The sequence below is a fragment of the Manis pentadactyla genome, chromosome 2, assembly GCF_030020395.1.
Source record: "Manis pentadactyla isolate mManPen7 chromosome 2, mManPen7.hap1, whole genome shotgun sequence".
NCBI lineage: Eukaryota > Metazoa > Chordata > Mammalia > Pholidota > Manidae > Manis > Manis pentadactyla.
The window spans coordinates 161,057,480-161,080,813 of NC_080020.1; the positions used below are offsets into that span (position 1 = coordinate 161,057,480).

Here is a 23,334-nt window from a genome sequence, read left to right on the forward strand (position 1 = left end):
GGAAGAGCAGACGAGAAACAAACAAATAACATTTCTGAAGTTGCTCCTACCCCACTCTCTCAAAGTCTCTACCCTGGAGCAATGTCATTGCTCAGGAAAAATGGGGTAATGTGTGTGCAGATGATTTACTGTATCCTTAGCATTCAGCATCAGCTGACTCAGAGGAAATGCCAACTATGAGTACAGTTTAACATTTGTGTTTCTGGAAGAATAAAGTCAGCTGTAGGCTCATTAATTGTCAGGTGTACAAATTACCTCTTGATCAAAGACAGTGGTCATTCATTTCACAACGTTCCTGCAGCATGAAACCACCCACGACACAAGTGATTGACAGATCTGTACTTGGACTCTGTACATGAAAATCACCTGAACACAGTTTTATCAGAGCACGTCTGTATTTTAATTTTCATTATTAGAAGAAAGGATCATCTTCCATTTTATCCTTTTCCATTTTTTTAACAAATGAATTAATTTTTCATTTTGATACAAAAGATAAACATTTATCTTTCATGTGCCTCACATTTATAGTGACTCCATCTTTAAGTGCTTATCTTTATCCACTGTAATCCTTAACTCAGGGCGTTGCTTACAGATCACAGAAAGACATGTGTGTCCTCTCCTCCTGAACCTCTGTATTTTATCCTTCCAAAGCTCTCAATTGCTACTTGGTAGACTTTTTAGTATTGAGGATGCTGATTCCAAGCCAACTCCATGGCTGAAATGCAGAACAGTAGATGGGCTTTTCCACTGTAGATACTGCTTTCAACAGCAGAGTGCAGTGACCTGCCAAGAATGCTCATTACTGGAGCTTGACCATACAGGGAAAATCTCAGACTTCTTGATAGAATATGAGGAATGAATCCCATCTACTACAAAGAACATTTAGCAAAAGAAGCTGTTGACATCCTCACTAAAGCTTCCCTTAACATGGAACTAGAACAGTGGAAGTCAAAATGAGGAGGAAGAAGAAATTAGACTCTAGTGATATAAGCAAGTGTCTGGGTCAGACCTTTCCTTATGGGTTCTGCTGTGGGCTTCTCAGTAGCTTAAATACCCAGATTCCCTTTACTATCAAATGTAGTGCAAATTGAGGTTTCTGATAATTTCAACTGAGAATTTGCCTAATGATTTTGTAGTATTAACCAACCTAACTCAGTAATGAAATTGGAAACTTCACCATTTATTTTTAACCCTCTGATGTCTCCACACAGGAAATGTAAAAGAACACAGGAAATATATTGTTTAAAATAGTGTGTTCTTAACCTGGAGAACCATGAAAATGTAGGCCAATATTGGAATAGCAGCATTTTCTGTTGAAAAAGTTCCTAGTTTCCTGAAGTTGTCAAAAATGTTTTTTTCTTACTTTAAAACATGAAAAATCCTTAATCTAAGACATAAATTTAATTATTTTTTATTTTAGCTACAACTCTGAGAGGGGACAAAATCTTCTCCAGGAATGTGTCCAGAAGATGAAAAGGATCAGAAACACACAAACCACATACAACCACATTGTGTAATAAAAATAATAGTAGCAAAATTGATAGCAGCAGGGGTCCATATATTTGAACTAGCTGTCTATGTTCATTGCATTTCGCAATTCCTTTCTCATCATAAGTTACATCTCTTCGAGTAAATAACCACAAACTTCACAACAAACAAAAGGTTGGGACCAAAGAGCTTCACTACTGAATTCTACCAAACTTCAAAGAAGACTTAATAGTTTTTACTCAAACTTCCGAAAAACTTAGAGAGGAGGTATGCTTCGAAACTCACTTTCTGAGACCAACATTACCTTGATACCAAAACGAGACAAGGTTATCACAAGAAAATGAAATTATCAGCCAATATCCTGAAGAGCATACATGGAAAAATCTTCAACAAAATATTAGCAAACTAAATTCAAAAATGCATCCAAAGAATTAAATATCTGACAGCTAACATCATTGTCAATGGTCAAAAGCTGAAAGCTTTTCCTCAAAGATCAAGAACAAGACAAGTGAGCCCTGTCTTGATGCTTTTCTTCTGCACAGTATTGGAAGCCCAGTGCAAGAGAAGCAAATGATATATTCCAAGCAGGAACTGCTTCCTATAGGGAATTCATGTCTACACTGCATTTCTTCCACACCTGGTGATTTAATAATAAGAGAAGCATATATAAGAAATGGATGATCCCCTAGTGGTCCCCAGAAGCCAGAGAACATGTTACCTTGGAGTTAGAGGCTCCTAACCACGTGGGTTCAGGCCTGTGTGGGAGGCCTCCTTGGGGAGGTGCTGAGGCTCCCTCACCCCACAGGGGAGTCTCCACTCCCCGCCTCTGTCCCCACATCTTCCTGCAGGTGCTGATGAATGGCATTGAAGCGGCCTCTTCTGACTCCCAAATCTCAGGGAGAGTCCCTCACTGAGTAGCTCTAGAGGAAAGCAGGGAGGAACAAGGGTTCTGGGCAGTGTGCTCATACCAGTGACTGTGATGGTGGGGCAGACAGCACACAGCCCCCAGGGTCCCTAGTGTCACGTCTCTCAGAGGTTCGCCAGCTGTTGGAAGGCACCAGAATTCATTTGGATGTGTTCCCAACTGTCATTGTCATTTCAGGTTTTATAACATGAAAACTCCTGAGTAAAACAGAAAAATGGTGAAATTGTATTAAATATATAGGAACAATTTGACAGACAATGAAAGCCTTTCTTGGTTAAAATAAATAAAAAAATAAATGTGAATGGAGCACTGCTTTTCCTTAATATGAAAACATCTTGCTGGTCAAAATCCTTCCAGAAGCCAGACCACTGTCAACATCCCTGGGAGCTTGTTGCAAACGCAAAGCCACCCCCTGAAGCCAACTACGAAGTCTTTGTTTTGACAAAGATATCAGATCTGTACAAGATTCAAGATCATCTGTTTTAGAACATATTTATGACAGCTAGAGGGGCTTTTTTCCCCATTTCCATTTAAGAATATACACAAAATAAATTTAAAATTTCTTTTAGATTGTAAATGCCAAGGTCACATTCCTTAAACAATAAAAGCATTAATGGTCATCAAAACGTGTACAATTATGAAGACCTAAGAATAATTAAATTATATGCAACTGTGTTGGAGATGATTTGGCTTACATTTGCTTGTGTTGTTTGTTCAGGGGCAATTTGTGTCTGTGTGTAACTTTCCATAAATGTGACATTCCTTGGGTTGTTACCATCCCCATACCTTCAGTCTTGGCCTCAGATCAACCACATAGGTGGACACCAATTCATTGCCTGCAAAGGAACCGCACAGCTAAGTCCTTACTGGAGCATCCAAATTATGGTTAACAAGAACATCCTTTCCTCTAAGAAATAAATATTTGTTATTATAAGCCACTAAGTATTGAATGATTTGTTACGGTAGGGACAGTGCAGGCCACCCTAAGATGTGCCACTTTGTCATACAGATTATTTTGAGGAAAAAAACAATACCCAAAAGGAAAATCCTTTGACCTTCCCCCACCCCACAACTGCAGACAAGGAACTGAGATGGAGGAACAGCTCCAGGAGGAGATTGACAGCACCGTGGATAGGCTATATTATTTCATGAACCAAGGGTGATAGACAGGAAGGAATGTGACAAGGCCTTTTCAAATTTCTCTGTGCCCCATTATTTCTGGGGCACCATCAAGAATTTTGTTTACCAAACATTCATACCCTTCAAAGGGTATGAATTCCAGGTGGTAGGGTCAGACCCCTACCACCTACTCCTTTGTTCAGAATGATATATATACCTCATTCTTATGGACTGTCTTTGGAATATATGTCTATGCAATACTCCTACTGACATAATTAAACTTTGGTTTATTTCTCCTGTTAATTTGTCTCATGTCAATTTAATTCTTAGAACAGGCAGAAAAAAGAACCTTGAGGGGTAGAGGAAATTTCTTACTCCCCAACACTACAAACTGTTATTTTATAAAATCGGACAGATACAACATGTACAACACACATTGAAGAAGGTGGATTTTATTAAAACCAATGGAATAAAAATGAATTCCTAGTGTAGCTCCAGTCCAGAAGGGGTTCCCAGTTCTGGAGAAGTTCACTCTAGATTCAGTGAGACTGAAAAGTGACAATGGAATGCTTTGAGGTTAAAGGGTTTATACCAAGCTTTATTCTTGTGATGGCAAGTCAAACACTAGGGTCATGCCTGCATCCAGCAGGTCTGCAGTTCCCCTCAGCCTCTGTCTCCACCAGCCATTCCTCTCTACTGCAGGGCACACAGCACTGGGCAGAGCTCTTTATGTAGTAAAGTCATCTTCAACTCTGTGTCCCCCCAGGCTCCTCCTCCACTCCTGGCTTTACCCTGAGTACTTGGCAGAGTTCTTTGTATCGCAACACAGGCAATAAAGGATTATTGCCAACACATGTGCAAGCATGCACCTGCACTGTAGGCCAAGTATTACATCATTGCATGTGCACAATGGGCAAGCAGATGAGGATCAGGTGAGGACCCTGGCCATGGAGCTTCTATTTTCCCTACACTTAGCAATCCATTCATAAGGAAATATAAAATCATAGATAATTGTTTTTAAAAAATAAATGCTTGAATAAAAAGAGTAAAATCTACACATATGTGCAATCATCTGACAAAAGTTATCCATATGTTACAATATAATAATAATAATGACAGTTTTTATGCATAGTACAGATTTATTATAAATGATCACATCCAAATTTCATAAAGTTGAATATGTAAATATGCATGTACATAAGTAAATATGTGTATAATACATACCATGTGCATATATATTTTTTGATGCATGCATACAATTATCTTCTGAATGAAATGGATTAAAATGACTCCAGTTACTCCCCAACAGAAATTGGTGTCCAGGATGAGATATACTAACTCATCTGTTTTGAGGAATTTTATTTATAATCTTTATTTCTAAGTCACACACCAATTGGTGTGTTAGCCTGAAATTATGCTTTCTAAGTGGAGGTCCAAGTGGTATGATGGCAATATGTTTTCTGACTGTAAAAAATTGAAGCATTGCATCCCATAAAATTCCTTTCATCTCTATATCCTCATTCATGGTATGACTTCTAGGTATGAGATATTACTTTGTGAGTTTTTTTTCATTTTATGGTGAAATCAATTTGACACCCTCATCACATAGGATAGAGCCTTGTGATTTATAGAGAAAAGAACTAACTACCAGTAAACAAGCATAAAACAGAATGAATGGCTAAAAATTTAACAGGGATAATACCATTTGTCTTCAAATGGGGCTTAAGGGACAATCCTCAGTCTAGTTCAAGGAATAATATCAGGATCTCAGGGAGGGACAATTGTGAAGTTTGATCACATTCATTTCATAGTGTATTTTAGTCTCTCTCATTCAATCCAACAAACATTATACTAGCATTTCTTTTATCAGCAGGTGACATGACTCTAAAATATTCTTGAATCTCTCCTCTGACCTTTTTGTCAACTTACAGAGGAAAATCACACTTAGAAATGTATAATTAATATGCTAAACTGTCTTAGTTCTTTATCATTCCTTGATAACCAGAACTGAAGAGAAGGTATTACTACACTATATGCTGTGTAAGAAATTAACAAGGAAATCATTCAGAATCCCAGGAAACAACAGGAGATTGGAACTTAAAAACACAAGAAGGAATGAAGGCCTTAAATATGACAGAGAAACATGTTAAAAACCAGAACAGAAACAAAGAAAATGCTTACTTCCATTGACATGACATCCAAATCCAGGAAAAAACACATTTCTGTGATGGATGTCAGGGTGACGGTACCTTCCTTGTGTCAAGGGGAACAGTGACTGTCTGGGAAGGTACATGAGGGAGGACCTGAAGAGTGTGATTCTTCTTTACTTTCATCTGGAGAGTGCATAAAGCTTGATTCAGTTGCATATTACAGATTTCTTTCCTTTACGCTTTGTGTGTTCTCTCCCAATTAAAAAGAATAAAACAGATCAAAGCCAGACTCTTAAATAAACATGAATGAGAAAATGAGAAACACCCTGTATTTACAAAAACAACTAAACATTATTGAAGAGAAGTGTAAACTATGCCTGTGAGACAGTAATTGAAACAATTTGGTACTGGCACAAGAACAGACCCATAGCCCAATAGAAAAGAATAGAGAGTCCACCCATAAGCCCACACATATATGGTAAATTAACATATGATAAAGGAGCCATGAATATACGAATGGGAAAAGACAACCTCTTCAACAACTGGCTTCAGAAAACTGGACAATTGCATGTAAGAGAATGAAACTGAATTTTTGTCTAAATCCATGCACAAAAGTAAATTCGAAATAGATCAAAGACCTGAATGTAACTCATGATACAATAAAACTCTTAGAATAAAACATAGGCAAAAGTCTCTTGAATATAAACATGAGCAACTTTTTCCTGAACACATCTCCTCAGGCAAGGGAAACAAAATAAAAAAATGAGCAAATCAGACTACATCAAACTAAAAAGCTTCTGTACAGCAGCAAACACCATCAGCAGAACAAACTGGCATCTTACTGTATGGGAAAATATATTCATAAATGACTTTTCTGAAAAGGGGTTAACACCCTAAATATATAAAGAACTCACATGATTCAACACCCAAAAAACATATAACACAATTAAAAAATAGACAACGGATCTGAACGGACACTTCTCCAAATAGGAAATCTGGATGGTCAATAGGCACATGAAAAGATGCTCTACATCACAATCACCAGGGAAATGCAAATTAAAACCACAATGCAATAGTACCACACACAGGTTAGTATGGTCAATACCCAAAAAACAAGAAACAACAAATGTTGTCAAGGATGTAGAGAAAGGGGAACCTTCCTACACTGTTGGTGGGAATGTAAATTGGTACAACTGCTGTGGAAAGCAATATGGAGGTTCCTCAAAAAACTAAAGGTAGAAATACAATTTGACCCAGTAATTCCACTTCTAGGAATTTACCCAAAGAAAAGAAGATCCCTGATTCAAAAAGACATATGTACCCAAGTGTTTATTGCTTCACTATTTATAATAGCCTAGAAAAAAAAGCAACCTAAGGGTCCATCAATAGATGAGTGGATAAAGAAAAAGTGTACCTATACACAATGGAATATTATTCAGCCATAAAAAGAAAAGAAATCCTACCATTTGCAACAACATGGATTGAGCTAGAGGGTATTATTCTCAGTGAAGGAAGCCAGCATGAGAAAGACAGTACCAAATGATTTCACTCAGTTGTAGAGCATAACAACAAAAGCAAAACCGAAGAAACGAAATAGCAGTGGACTCACAGATTCCAGGAAGGGACTAGTGGTTACCAAAAGGGAGGGATTGGGAGGGTAGGGAGGAAGAGACAAGGGGATTCGGGGTCACTATAATTCACAATCACAATGTAGGTAGGTCACGGGGAAGGCAGTTCAGCACGGAGAACACAAGTAATGACTCTATAACATCTTACTATGCTGATGGACAGTGACTGCAAAAGAGGGGTGAGGACTTGACAATATGGGTGAATGTTGAAACCAATGTGTTGTTTATGTGAAACCATCATAAGATTGTATGTCAATGATAGTTTAATTAAAAATAAATAAATAAATAAATAACAATAAATCAAATTTCTTTAAATATGCCTGTGAGAAACATAAAGAACTGGACATCTGGTAAACAGAAGGAAACATTTAAATGTGCCTTTTCTCCTTCTTAGGTAGCATAGATTTCATCTCTGTTGGTTTCATAATAAACTAAGCAAACAGTTTCTGTTACTCTCCTCACCTAGGAGACCCCACCCTCTCTTGGGCTCTCTCCACACTGCTACCCACATCAACAGATTTGCATCCTGTTCCTTACAAAGGACCGTCTGTGCAAGGCTGAGATAAAAGGTCAGCTCTAGTCTTGCTCTGAATTATCAGGACTCTCATCAGACACACTTCTCACAATGGGGTTCCCTGCTCAGCTCCCGGGGCTGCTGATGCTCTGGATCCCTGGTAAGGCAGAGGGCAGATGAGAGGGGAGGCGGGTAGGGAGGCTGAGGTCAGGGGAGACCACTGCCCTGCATGTGAATTCTGTCTGCATGATAGATGGTATGACTTGTCCTCCAGTCGGGACATGCAATGCTTAGATCTGGGAGGGTGAGGAAGATTCCAAGAGGAACAAGAGTCTGTGCTTTGGGCAGTGGTGTAGTACACTGTGAAAGATCTCTAGGCCTCACAAGTCCTGTGTTCTTTTTTGAAATTGGATAGTTTTGGGGTATGATTCAAAATCACACAAAAAAAGTGATTTAAACTGAAATACATATCAATATGAAAATTATAAAAATTGCTTGCAATATTTGTACCTGACTTTCTAATTTTCTCTCACCATATTAGGATCCAGTGGGAACATAGCATTGATGCAGACCCCATTCTCCATGCCCGTCAGCCCTGGAGAGCTGCCCTCCATCCCCTGATGGTCTAGTCTGAGCCTCCTACATAGTGATGGAAACACCTATTTGCAGTGGTTCCTCCAGAAGTCAGGCAGGTTCCACAGCACCTGATCTATTGGGCTTCAACAGGGATTCTGGAATTCCAGACAGGTTCAGTGGCAGCAGTTCAGGGACAGATTTCACACTTAAAATCAGCAGGGTGGAGGCTAACAATGCTGGAGTTTATTACTAAATGCAAAATATACAGCATCCTCCTACGTGATACAGCCCTGAACACAAACTGGTCAGCTGCCCACATGTGTTGTTTGTCTGGGGAGGAATCACAATATATTCTCCGAGTCTGCGTAAGAAGTATTGGAGAAGTCAGGGGAAATTGTTGCAGAAGGTGCATCAATCCTATCAGCATCAGGCTACCTGGTTATGGTGCAACAGCCTTGTCATCAGCAAAAACGGAGAGGGCCCAGAGAGCTGTCACCCACTCATCCAGAAAGAAGGGAGAGCTAATTGATAGATCATCCGCATCATTGTTATTTTGTGGGAAGCATAGTAAGACAATTGAGGCAAATCTGTGGCACTACAAATTGAACGCATATCAAAGTTAAGCAGATTTTCCATGTGCCAAGTGACATATAGATCCATAGTGCTTTTAGTTTTATAGTCAAAATGGATACAATACAAATGTCTATCAATTATGAATGTATAGCTAAATTTGGGGATATTCATAGAACAAATTTATAGTAATACATAAGAGCACTCAGCTAAACGTCAAAAGATGCATCTCAAAGACATGATGATGAGAGATAAAAGCAGAAACAAAGGAATATGACTTCAATTCTAATGAAGTTCAAACCAAGGAGAAACAAGAATATGTGATAGATTTCAGAGTAACAGTTACATTAGTTGAAGTTGGGGACAGTCATTGACCAGGACGGAGAAGGATGAAGGAATATTTGAAATACTCTGTGTGTGTTTTATCTCAATTAAAATAAAATAAGATCAAAATTAGATACTCACAAAGATACATGAACAAAGAATTAATAATCACTTTTATACTTATGGAAATGCAATCTTAAAAGATAAAATATGTCGAAATTGGAAACTAAAAAAGTGGCAGAGGAAACAGAAGGAAACCTTTAATAATTAGATTATTATCCCAAACATTTAAGTGTAGCTATGTAAATACACAGACTATTAAGAATAAGCAAGTTTAGAAGTTTTGGTTAATAACGGAGGGAGCTGGAGATGCATTTAGTGAACTGGAACATTAAGTCAGTGGACTGTCCAGAATAAAATAAAATACAAATTGGAAATTAAAACATAAAGGAAAGAAGCTCATGGACTTGGTGGTGAGCCCTGAAGATTCCACACTCCGTGAGCACAAACATGGAAAGGACAGGGGAACGCGGGGGAGGAAATGATCAAAAGAAATCATAGGAGGAAATGTCAATGGAAAAAGTGCTTTACTAATTTGTCAGGACATAATAACAATTCAAACCTTTCAAACTTCTTAAAATTCTTATCCTGACCATGAAAAAATATATGACAAAGATAGCTTGTAAACAGGGAACTAAAGATTACATACTTAATAGTAATGAAAACGCTATTTCAAACTGGTAATATAGAAATGGCACATGATGCCATCTGCCTTCCCAGTTCCTCCCAGTTCATGTACTCCAAGACCAGTGACCTCTCTTGGCCCCATAGGGTCCCCTGAGACCAATAACCTCTGTCAGGATCTGTGAGGAACAGCAAAGCAGCCGGGGTGACACCTGCCGGCAAACATGCAATCAGCCGTAACCCACGAGCAGGAATGTATGAGTGTCCCTCTACAAACATGGCGGCAGCCCAGTTCCCCTGGCAACAAAAACTCAATGCCCTGGGGGAGCTTCCACCACTAATACGGCCTCAAGTCAGGGCTCAGGGCTTAGGACCTTCAGAGAGACAGGTACTTGAAGAAAGTGTAGTAGAGGATTCCAATGTTTACTGTATTTCTGGAAACACTGAACACTCAAGGTATCAGTGGAGCTCAGGTTCTGTCATCATATCTTAAAAACCAAGTCTTTAGAATCCGAGAGCAATGTAGATATTTTTCCTATTTCATGTCTGAGACAGACAGTGGGATACAATGATTTCCAATACAATGATTCTAAATATTCATTTTAAAAGGTCAGTGTGGGCTTAGAACAAGCTACAATACATATTTTGCTGAAATATATATCTTCATGAATTTCAGAATTAACTAGAATCAAACCCAGAATTCTCTAAGAATGAGTATATATGTAAGCTTCCTACCCATATCTTGATATGTTCTGTACAGTTAGCCCTGAAAGGAGCAGAGAATGTGAGCCCAGGGAGCACAAGTCATCTGTATTTTAATACCCTCGTGGGTGATGCAAGAAACAATTATGCATATAATTATCCACAGGCTGATCACTGAAGAAACCCAGCTTTTGGATGGGAACCCAGACTGCACACAGTCAGCTGAAACTGCCCTCACTTAGTCCCTGAGAGCCAACCCTTGGCACTTTGAATCTTTAATAACTACCTCATAACCCTTTTTGCAGGTCAGCTCGCTCAGTCCCTCAGTTTCCTGCTGCTCTGGGTTCCAGGTAAGGAAAGGCGGCCTGGGGCAATTCCAGCTCCTGGGTAACATCAGTCACTACATGGTGAGACAGATGTGGTAGGGAATACGCTGCCCTAAACACCACCTTGGAAAATAACGCCAAATGTTTTCAGTACCTATTTTGGCCCCATTTTCCCTTACGGTCCCTCTTCCTTCAGACATCCCTATACTCAGAAAACTTACTCCCTGCCATAAAAGGGAAACTGTTACAGCACCGATGGAAAGCATTCTGTCAGGATCTATTCATATTTATGTTATTGAACTAATATAACCAGCTAAGATGCTGTTTTTCCTGGGATCATGTCTTGGAGGAGACAAAGAACGAACCCAAAAGACAAGAATACGGAGCAACCAGCAAAGCTTTCAATGAGTGAAAAGAGAAGATATCCTGCCAATCAGGCAGGGCCCCAAGAAGGCCATTTAGGCAGCAGTGTCTAGGGGATTATAGGCACTGGAAAGGAGGAAGCCCACCTGGTTGCCCAGAACTTGTTACTAGGGCTGGACTGGGATCAGAAATCCCCCTTGTTTCTCAGGCTGGCCGTTCTAGGGGGTGGTTTCTGAGAAGTCCTGCCTGGCCGGCTGACCACAATGCCTGGTGTCAGCGGCCCACCTGGCCAGTCTCTACCGAGGCAGCGTGTCCTGTTCCACCCACCCCACCAGCTACCGCCTGCCTCACTGATCATTCCATACCCGGAAATATATCAGTTATAACAGGAGAACCATTTAATGGAGAATATAAATCACACTGCTGTATTATGGGTGGTCATCAATAATTTAAACAAAGTAATTCCCATCATTAGAATTTAGGTTATTTTCAAGTGTAATATATTACTTCCAAACAACAGTCCATAGTTATTACAAAGACTGAATTTGATAAATACAGGAGGAGTCACAGACTTTTTTTTTGAGGTGTATTTTGTATTATTTCCTCTAAAACCTCCTAGGAAAAGGATCAGGTTTTTAGAATTCTGCATTATGCATAGAGATTTTCTTGATTAAATCTTATACGAAGAGACAGGTGCCATTGGGGACAACCAAAGGACAAAAGCCTATCTTTGTGTTAAAAACTCCAGGGTCTGTATATCAGCTGAGCTCCTAGAATCAGGTTTTCCTCCCTTTCCCGTTCACTTAATTTGAGTGTTCCAACCAAGTTACGAATTCATTCACTCAGCACACGATGAAGACAAGCTATTTATCTGTTTACCACTCTTCCCATCCATGGGTATAAAGAGATACTTGCGTCTAACACCTAAAAGCAGGTAGCCTGGGAGCAGCAGCCAACAGACAAACACCCGGAACACCTCACGTCCCTCCTGCCCTGGGAGCCTCCCTGGGTCAGCAGCAGAGGGAGGAGCTGCTTGCTTCTCCAGGGCAGGCGGGGTAGAGCCAGGCGGGAGAGCCACTTGGCCCGCCCAGGGTTTACTCTGGACACACACCTCTACATCCTCAGGGTCTCTGATAGATCATCAGTAGACAATTTCTTAAGAATGAGAGACTCACTACCTCTGCCACATTGGAATTCATATTTTTTCATAATCTGACCTTGTTGAAAACAAAAATCAACATTTGCATCCTTATTACTTTTCCTTCAAACAGAATACAATTTTTTTCATTTTGCTCACATGAAGTGCTCCACCTCAGGTCTCCTTTTGACTTTTTCCACCCGGCTGCACCCACCAGGAGATTTGCATGTTTCCCTAAGGGAGGACTGAGATAAAAGGTCAGATCTAGTCCTGCTCCCACTTATCAGGAACCACCAGACAGACTTCTCAAAATGGGGTTCCATGCTCAGCTCCTGGGGCTGCTGATGCTCTGGATCCCTGGTAAGGACAGAGGGTGGATGAGAAAGACAGGCACGTGGAGAGGCTCAGCTTAAAGGCGCCACTGCCTTCTATGTGGTAGATAATATGACGTGTCCTCCAGTTTGGGTATGCGACGCATAGATCTGAGAGGGTGAGGAAGATTCCATAAGGAACAAGAGCCTGTGCTTTGGGCAGTGGTGTAGTACACTGTGAAATATCACTAGGCCTTGCAAATGTTGGGTACTTTTTTGAAATTAGCTAATTTTGGGCTATGATTCAAAATCACACAAAAATGTGATTTGACCTAAAATACATAGAAAAAAGAAAATTATAAAAATTGCATGCAATATTTGTACCTGACGTTGTGATTCTTTTTCTTTCCACTTTAGGATCCATTGGGGAAATCGTGCTGACGCAGACCCCACTCTCCCTGCCCGTCAGCCCTGGAGAGCCGGCCTCCATCTCCTGCAGGTCCAGTGAGAGCCTCCTGCACAGTGATGGAAACACCTATTTGCAATGGTTTCTCCAGAAGCCAGGCCAGGCTCCTCGGCTCCTGATCTATAAGGTTTCCAACCGTGACTCTGGGGTCCCAGACAGGATCAGTGGCAGTGGGTCAGGGACAGATTTCACCCTCAAGATAAGCAGGGTGCAGGCTGACGATGCTGGAGTTTATTACGGCCAGCAAAGTACAAAATATCCTCCCACAGTGATACAGCCCTGAACACAAACCTCCCTGCCCGGGTGGCCCAGCTACCCAAATACATTGTTTAATCTGGGGAGCAGACATGGCCAATTCTCTGAGTTTGCTTAAGAGGAGGATGTTGGGGAATCAAGGGGAGAGGTGGCAGCTGAGGGCTCTGGACCATACAGGCCTTGGCTACACGTCTGACACCACATGTGATGGCCCAGCAGCTGCACAGCCCTGGCATGGCAGAAGCCCCTGGAGGCGTGGGTCCACCTGCCCTCTGAGCGCCACACCTGCTGAGAGGGGGAGTTCATCACCTCGTGTGGAAGCTCATCCTGACCCTCCTGGTTTGCCTACACTCACCATGTCTGTCAGTCTCCATAACCACCAGAGAACAGGGAGATTCCTGGGACCCCAGGCTGTACACCTGCTGGGCTCAGGCAGGTCCCAGGGCATCTTTAGGGTGTAGTTCTTGGCCAGCGTCAGAAACTAGTATTTTCCCAGGTTTCCCACTTACTACTCTTTTTCAGTACTTATCCCCCCACTATATGAAGCTGGTCCAGGGACGTATTGTACACAGGCTCACCTCAGGGCAAGTGGCTGAGAATAAATAGTAAAGCTTTGGTTTTTGAGTTTCCACATAGACTTTGGTACCTTCCCAGTAGGCAAAGATGCTAATGGGAAAAGTTTATAATTTTCCTCAATAACTTTTTCCTGAGAGTTAAAATGAGTTTTAAAATTCCAAAAATTGTGTTTTAAAATAAAAACATAAGCTGGAGAACAGAAGGCACAGAATTTAGCCTTATATCAGGGAGGGACAAGAAATATGAGATTTCTGTTTCCTCTTCAGAATATAATAATTTTAATACCATGGACAGATGTCAGGAAATGGAACATGAAAGGAATATAGGAGACAACAAGTACTGGACAATTTTTCTGCTCTTTTGCTTATGACTGGTAAAGCTGCAGATGGTAATGAGATTGTGTGCTGATGACATGAAAGCAGGAAGAAGCCCAGCCATGCTTCTCAGGAAAACTCACAGAGTGGATGGGACTTCTGCATGGCTTCCTTTGTTGAACCCTGACCCTCTGGAGGTTTCATGGAAAAGTAGACCAGTGAGAACCGTTTTTTTGTTTACAGTGATTAAAGGTTTATTAACAGTCCTGTGTAAGGAAACCGATGGTCATCTGAGGCATTCATGCAACCCAGCAGAGGAAGCTTCTGAAAACTTATTCTGCCCTTAGAAGTGGTCTGGCAGAGGCCAAGTGGTTCTGTTGGTGGAGATGGAAAATGCAGTGACATGTTAGCTGAGGCCCAGCAGACCCTAAACAAACAGTGGAGATGGAATCCAGGTGTCTATTAAAAATGTTTGGCACAGCTTTAAAGAAAAGTCACGCTGAACTCCAAGGATGTAGGTCTCGGCCATATGAAGCATGGGCCAGTCCAAGCAGACCAACATCCCCTCCCAACTGCCCTCCTCACTGCAGCCCACACATACGCGTGTCTCTGGGCCCACTGATGTGCTCTGTCACCTGCACTGAGTATTTGTAGCTGCATAGCTTGGAACCCTGAAGAGAAGTACAAAAGATTTGGGTCCACATGTCAGCCTTTGGCCCAGGAGTAAGAAGGTGCTTGGTCAATGGCTTCGCTAGTCACCATGGTGATAGAAAACTTGCTTTTTCCAGTTATCTGTTTGTATAGCAAGCACTCTCAGTACAGACAAGTTTGGAGCAAAATGCTACTGTGCACCATAGAAAAATCAAGAATTGTGACTTGCATAAGGGAAGCTCATCAAACAAGTTGCTGATCAAGAATTGGGACATTCGTGCCTTGAGGCGTAAAGAATGTATATTCTTAAAAATCGGTCATTAAAATAAAGTTCCTTCTTCCCCATCTTTCTCCCCACCCTGAACCTCCACTACCAATATTTGAAGCATCAATGAAATTTCTCCTTTGCTGTAACAACATCTCTTGAACAGCACTGCCCAGTAGAACACATGCAGCAAAGGACGTGCTCTCCGTGTGTGCTGAGGAGCACAGCGGCGTCTGGAGCCCAGAGACTAGCTCCCTGTGGTTACTGAACGTTTGATATGTACCCAGCATACCCGAGGACTTATTTTTTTATTTATACATTTTAATCTTTTTTTTTTTTACATTTTAATCATTTTAATCTTAAATTTGAATAGCCGCATGTGATGAGAAGTTGAGGTATATTGGTTACCTCAGACCTAAAAAGCTCAACCCTTTCTCTGAAATTTCTCCTCACCTCCACAGCCTGGCTCTCCCTGAGGAAGCTCATTCGCCTGCCACCCTCTCATGGGGTCGTTTCCTCTCCCGCATCCTAAGACCACTGACTACACGGTGCCAATAAGTGTGCTTCCTTGCTGCCCGCGGCCCCTCCCAGACCATTCTCCTTCTTCACCCCTAAGGATGCTCAGCTCTGAATATCATGCCATTAAACCATGGCACCTATCACCCCCTCTCTCTTTGAAGTCATGTGTGTCCTCATATCAATAGTTTAATGAAGAAAAAAAGAGTATCAGAAAGGTTAAAGAAGTTATTGGGATAAATTATGACATAAGCCAAGGAAAGAGTTGCAAATGCAGACCATTAATAAGCACAGAAAATAAATTCACTTTTGGTAACTATGTACTAAGTGGCACAAACATTTTGATATTCATATACGATCACATTTATTGAGTTTCATCATTTGGTAAATGGTGCCTTATATCTTTTGGACATCAGTAGTTTGGGGCACAGAAGATAGGAAGGAGTTTTTCTTAGCAACGATAAATCTAGAATCCTGTTTGAATGTACACCTGTCTGCTTTCAATCAACATTATTTTTTCATAACTACTGTTTCTCAAGCTTGAGTAGACATTGGAATCCTGAGAGTATTGTGTAATATATGTTTTCTCCAGATATTAATTGAAATTCAGAGCATCATTTCCAGACTTGGGATATTGGAACCTGCATCCTAAAGCACCCCCAAAGTATGCTTCTGTGGCCTGAAGTACTGGTCATTAAACAAGCATTTGGAGGCACTTTTCATCCTGTCCCCATAAACACAAAAATCACAGTGCAGCCCACTATATATTCTAACATTTGTCAATCACCTAAAATACTGTCTCCACATGAGTATACTAATAATTGTACCAAATAAGAGAGAGTGGTCAAACAACATAAGGATTGAAAACTATTGCTTTGATTTAATTATTCAAAGTCAGCAGGTGATCAATAATTCATGCATCTAAAGTTGCAGAGAGGGGAGCCCACATTTGGTGTTCACAGAGGTGGCTACCATCCTGTCAGGGATATAGAGGACCATGGTTCATAATTGTAAAATCAGTACAAGGAAGAAATGGAATATGAAAATGTTATTTGTAAAAAAAAAAAAAAAAAAAAAAAGGACCCAGAAGAATGGAATGGAGTAAAGAAGCCAGTTCAGAAACAGAAACCATGAGGTGGAAATGCGGAGACTCAGAATAGGAGATGCCCAGCATGCTGGGGGCAGATGAGTTAGAGAAGCAGACAAGGCCTGATGGGGAAGTGCCTGAAAATAAGGGACTGAGCATTGCACCCCAGGAAGCTCCCAAGGCCAGGGAGTGAGAATGGGAGCTGGGACACAGGAATGAGTAAAATGACAAGTTCAGAGTCATTCAGGCACAGGGCAGGGCAGCTGACCCATCACAGCATGATGTACACTAAGCCCTTCTCTACAAGATGCAGCTGCAGCCATGGCTGGGTCAGGAATATAAATTCATCTGTAGGGAAAGCACTGTTTCAAGTAATGAAAAACAGCAGAACAATGGAGAAAAGGATACACAAATGTCATTACAGAGACTTCCTAGAATGACTTCTTTGTGCAAGACACACAGGACTGGCTAATCAGAACATTTTTCCCTGATCAAGGATGGATGCGAGCCTCTCATTCAGCTGTGGGGACACAGGGCTGTGCAGAAAGGGAGCAGCTGGTGTAGCAGAGATGCACTGGCCTGTGGCCCTGGGGACGCCCTGGGGTTGAGGTTTGTGTTCGAGGCTGAAGCACTGTGGGAGGATAGCTATAATGCTGCATGCAGTAATAAGCTGCCACATCCTCAGCCTGTGCACCGCTGATGGTGAGAGTGAAATCTGTCCCAGACCCACTGCCACTGAATCTGTCAGGGACCCCAGATGCCCGGGTGAATGCCCAGGAGATGAGAAGTTTAGGAGCCTGTCCTGGTTTCTGCTCGTACCAGCCTAAGTAGTTCTTCTGGTTGGAGCTCTGCAGAAGACTCTGGCTGGACTTGCAGTTGATGGTGACCCTCTCTCCTACAGACACAGCCAGGGAGCCTGGAGACTGGGTCATCACGATGTCCCCAGAGACGCCTGCAAACAAGTGACCATACATTGCATCAATAATACATCAAAAATTTTGGCATCTAAACAATGTAGGTTTTCGTATTTATCATCAGCAATGAGACTGTTTTAGATAAAATGTTCTATTCATTCTGCATGGTATAATCTCTTTCTGATTTTATTGAGTCATTTTTCCTCTACAGCTCTCACCTGAGGCCCAGAAGGCCAGGAAGATGAGGAGCTGGAGCTGGGGCACCATCCTGCTGCTGCGCACCCGTCTGACCCTCAGGCCCCACCTGCAGCAAACCTCTTGGTTTAATAGAGATGAGCAGCCAGCTGGGCCCCCAAGAACACATGCAAAGCAGCAGGGAGTGTGAGTGCACAGTGCCTGTTCAGTGAGCTGAGACCAGCTGGGCCCCCAAGAACACATGCAAAGCAGCAGGGAGTGTGAGTGCACAGTGCCTGTTCAGTGAGCTGAGAAGGCAAATAGTGGGAAGAAGGACACAAAAATACCATCACCCAGGAAATGTGCTGGTATGCCCACACAAGGCCTGAAAGCAACTTAACATTATGATTTTCAATACAGTCCAGAAAAATTCCTGAATGTTTAATATTTTTAATATCCACTCTATTTTTTTAAAACCAGCTTAAGGAAACATGAAAACCTAGCTTATAATACACTGTATGTAATTGTGAGGAGGTATGCAGAGCACATTTGGAACCTGTAAAGATGCTGCCAGTACATGAAACGTATTCATGTCCCAGGACAGAATGAGGATATACTGCACACATTTATGTCTTGATCTCAGACTCTTTTTTGAGTTTAAATCTCTCTTTGAAGTTCTCTTGAGCAACTCATAAGCATCTCAATACAACCAATACAGACTTTAATAGGAATCACCCTAGTCACTAATCTCTAAGTCAGCCCTGTTTCTCCAATGTCATTTGAAGTCCTCTCAGCTTTCTGTCTCCCATCAATCTAAGGTGGCACAGCTCCCCCTGGGGGGTAATAAGTGAAATAGCTTCGGTCCCAGAATTGCTAGAACACTTTTTAATTTATTCTTTCTCCAAATCAAACATATTTATAGAATTACACAAATAACAGTATCATGAACTCCCCTAGGCATAGGGTATTGTGAACTCCATCAGAACCCTTGACCCCATAGAGCTTTCACTTGGGGAGGAGCAGACAAAAAACAAACAAATAACCTTTCTGCAGTTGTTCCTACTCCACTCCCTCTGAGATCCTTCCCTGGAGTGAAGTCATTGCTCAGGATAAATAAGGTAATTGGTGTGCAGATCCTTTACTATATCCTTAGCATTCAGCATGAGAAGAGTCAGAGGAAGTGAGAACAAGTGAGTATAGCTTATCACTCATGTTTCTAGAAAAACAAAGTCAGTTGTAGTCTCACTAATTATCAGGTGTCAAATCATCTCCTGATCACAGACACTGGTCGTTCATTTCATCATGTTCGTGGAGCATGAAACCACCCGCGACACAAGGGAGTGACAGATCTATGCTCGGACACTATATATGAAAATCACCCAGACACAGTTTTCTCAGAGCACATTTGTATTTTAATTTTTAGAAAGAAGAACCATCTTCCATTTTATTCTTTTACATTTTTCTTTAAAAAATGGAGTTCATTTGGGTACAAGAGACAAGCATTTATCCTTCATGTGCCTCACATTTAGAGTGACTCCTCCTTTAAGTGCTTATCTTTATCTAATCCTTAACTAAGAGTGTTGTTTACAGGAGAAAAAAGGACATGTGTGTTCTCTCCTCCAGAACCTCTTTATTTTATCCTTCCAAAGCTCTCAATTGCTACTTGGTAGACTCCTCAGTACTGAGGATGCTGATTCCAAGCCATTTCTACAGCTGAAATGCAGAACGGTAGATGGGCCTTTCCAGAGCAGATACTGCTTTCAACAGCAGACTGCAGTGACCTGCCAAGAATGCTTATTACTGGAGCTTGACCATATGGAGAAAATCTCAGACTTCTTGATAGAATGTGACGAATGAATCCCATCTAGTGCAAAGAACATTTAACAAGAGGATCTGTTGGCATCCTCGCTAAAGCTTCCCTTAGCATGGAACTAGCACAGTGGAAGTCAAAGTGAGGAGGTAGAAGAAATCTAAAGCATAAATTCAATTATTTTTTTTATCTTAGTTACAACTCTGAGAGAGGACAAAATCAAGAATATGTTCAGAATGTGGAACGTATCAGAAACACACACACACACATACAACCACATTTTGGAATAAAAATAATAGTAGCAAAATTGATAGCAGTAGTGGTCCATATACTTGAACTAGCAGTATATGTTCACATGTGTTCTACAATCTATTACTCATGATAAATTACATCTCCTTCAATCAATAATCCCATACATCCCAAAACAAAAGTCTAGCACCAAAGAGCTTTACTGCTGAATTCCATCAAACACTCAAAGAAGACTTAATACCTATTCGTCTCAAACTTCCAAAAATCTTAAGAGGAGAGATGCTTTCAAACCCACTTTATGAGACCAACATTACCCTGATATCAAAACCAGACAAGTCTACCACAAGAAAATTAAATTGTAGGCCAATATCCTAAAAAGCATACATACAAAAATCCTCAAAAAAATATTAGCAAACTAAATTCAAAAATACCTGCAAAGAATTAAATATATAGAAAGCCCAAAGCTAACATCATGCTCAATGGTGGAAGGGTAAAATCTTTTCCTTGAACATCAGCAACAAGACAAGGATGCCCACTCTTGACATTTTTATTCAACATAGTATTGGAAGTCCTAGCCATAGTAATTATGCAAGAAAAAGAAATAAAAGCCATGGAAATTAGAGAGGATGAAGTAAACTGTCACTACTTGCAGATGAAGAATTTTATATTTATAAAACCCTAAAAACTATATGAAAAAAGTATTAGAACTAATTAATGAATTCAGAAAAATTATAGAGTAAAAATCAATGTACAAAACCCAGTTCTATTTCTACGCAGTAAAAATGAACTACCAGAAAGACAAATTAAGAAAATTCCATGTAAAATTGCATCAAAAAGAAAGTAATACCTAGGAATAAATGTAACCAAATAAAAATCTAAAAACTGAAAATTATATGGCATTGGTGAAAGAAACTGAAGAAGAAACTAATAAGTGAGAAGATATCTTGAGTTCATTGATTGGAAAATTTAATATTGTTAAAATGTCCATATTACCCAAAGCCGTATACAGATACAGTGCAATCCCCATCAAAATTCCAATGGCATTGTTCACTGGCCTAGAACGAAAATCATGAAATGTGTATAGAACCACAGAAGAGCCCCAAATAGTCAAAGAAATCTTGAGAAAGGAGAACCAGGGACATCATACTCCTGACTTCAAACTACACTACAAAGCTACAGTAGTCAAAACAGTATGGTAGTGGCATGAAAAAGACACACAGATCAGTGGAACAGAATAGAGAGCCCAGAAATAAATCCATGTTTATATGGTCAATTACTTTATGAAAAAGGAGGCAAGAATACAAAATGGGGAAAGGATGATTTCCTCAATCAGTCATTTTGGGGAAACTGGACAGCCATACACAAAAGAATGAAACTAGACAGCTATCTTGATCATACACAAAAATAACTCAAACTGGATTCCGGACTTGAATGTGGGACCTGAAACCATAAAACTTCTACAGGAAAGCTTAGATGATAAGCTCATTTACATGGGTCTTGGTGTTGACTTTTTGAATCTGATGCAAAAGCAAAATTAAAAAGTTGGACTTCATCAAACTTAAAAGCTTCTGCACAGAAAAGGAAACCATCAGCAAACTAAAAAGGCAACCTATTGCATGAGTGAAAATATGTACAAATCATGTATCTGAAAAAGGACTGATATCCAAAACATATAAAGAACTCAATCAACTCAATAGGAAAAAATCAAACAATCCAATTAAAGAAATGGGCACAGTATGTAAAGACATATTTTTCCAAAGAAGACTTATAGATGGCCAATAGGCACATGAAAAGATTTCAATATCATGAATTATCAGGGAAATGGAAAGCAAACCTCAGTGAGATATCACCTCATACCTATTAAAATGGCTGTTATCAAATAGACACAAAGTAACAAGTTGGAGAGCATATGGAGGAAGAGAAATCCTCATGTATTTGTTGTTGGGAATGGAAACTGCTGAGGCCACTGTGGAAAACAGTGTAGAGTTTCCTCAAAAAATTAAAAATAGATCTCACATATGATCCAGCTATTCCACTTCCGGGTATTTATCCAAACAAAGTCAAAACACTAATTTAAAAAGATGCGTGCACCACAGTGTTCAATGCAGTGTTACTTAAATGGATGAATGAAGAATGAAATCATTGTATATATATGCAATGGGAAACCATTCAGTCAATTACAATAGGCTGGTGCTTATATTAATATTGGTATTAGTGAAGTCATGCAATATTGTATGATATGATATTATTGTACAATAGCAGATAAAATGCATGACACAATATCAGACAATATTGTATGATACAGAAAATGTCGAATCTAAAGTACCACACAAGGAAACAAACAGTAGGTTTCTGGTTGCCAGTGGCTGAATGATGAGATAAATGGAAATATGTTGAAAAAGGATGCAAACTTCTGTATTTAAGCTGAATAATTTCTGACGATCTGCTGTACAGCATGGTGACTACAGTGATCAATATTGTATTTATTGGACTTGAGAGTTGCTAAGAGACTAGATTTTAAATGTTCTCATAACACACATATACAAGATAATCATGTGAGATCGTGCATATATTAACCATCCTTATTGTGATCATCATTTCTCAGTATACACATTCATCAATTATCACATTGTGTAAAACTTAAATTTGCACGATGTGATATGTCAATTATGTCCTCCACAAATCTGTGGGAAAATGTTGCATGATTGCCTTCTGGCCTCCAAGTTTTCGGAATAGGAATCCTCTGTCATTCAGGTGGTTTTCACCTGTGGGTAAAGTGTGATTTATCTCCTGCTGCCTTCAGGATTGTTTATTTTGTCTTTAGTTTTCAGAAATTTAGCTGTGACATGATTTAGCATATATTTCTTAAGTTTATCCTGTGGTGGGTTTCCTAAGCTACTTAAATCTGTCAAATGAGGTCTTTGCCAAAGGTGGAAGATTTTCAGCCATCGTTTGTCCAAAATCTTCTTCATTGCGACCCTGTTTGTCCCCTCCTTCCAGGATCCCAACCAACAAATGTTACATCTTCCTTCTGGTCCCACATATCTCTGAGGCTCTGTTCTTTTTTATTTTTTATTTCTCCTTTTTGGTTTATTTTCTCTTTTTGGTTCAGTTTGGGATAGTTTGGTACCTCTGCTCTCCCCTCCTCAAACCTGCTAACCTTCCCAACCAGCGATCCAGCAATCCTTACACACCCTCCCTTCAGGCCCCTTCTCCCTGCACGTTAAGCTGATGGCTGT

General features: G+C 40.4%; 1 gene segment (V, D, J or C); it reads left to right on the forward strand.

The window, feature by feature from the left end:
* The first annotated feature begins 12,803 nt into the window (after positions 1-12,803).
* LOC118925014 (immunoglobulin kappa variable 2-30-like) overlaps positions 12,804-23,334 on the forward strand; it is a 310,648-nt gene continuing 300,117 nt past the window's right edge. The window contains 2 exon segments of the V gene segment in view: positions 12,804-12,867; positions 13,236-13,545. Of these exon segments, the coding sequence occupies positions 12,819-12,867; positions 13,236-13,545 (359 nt within the window).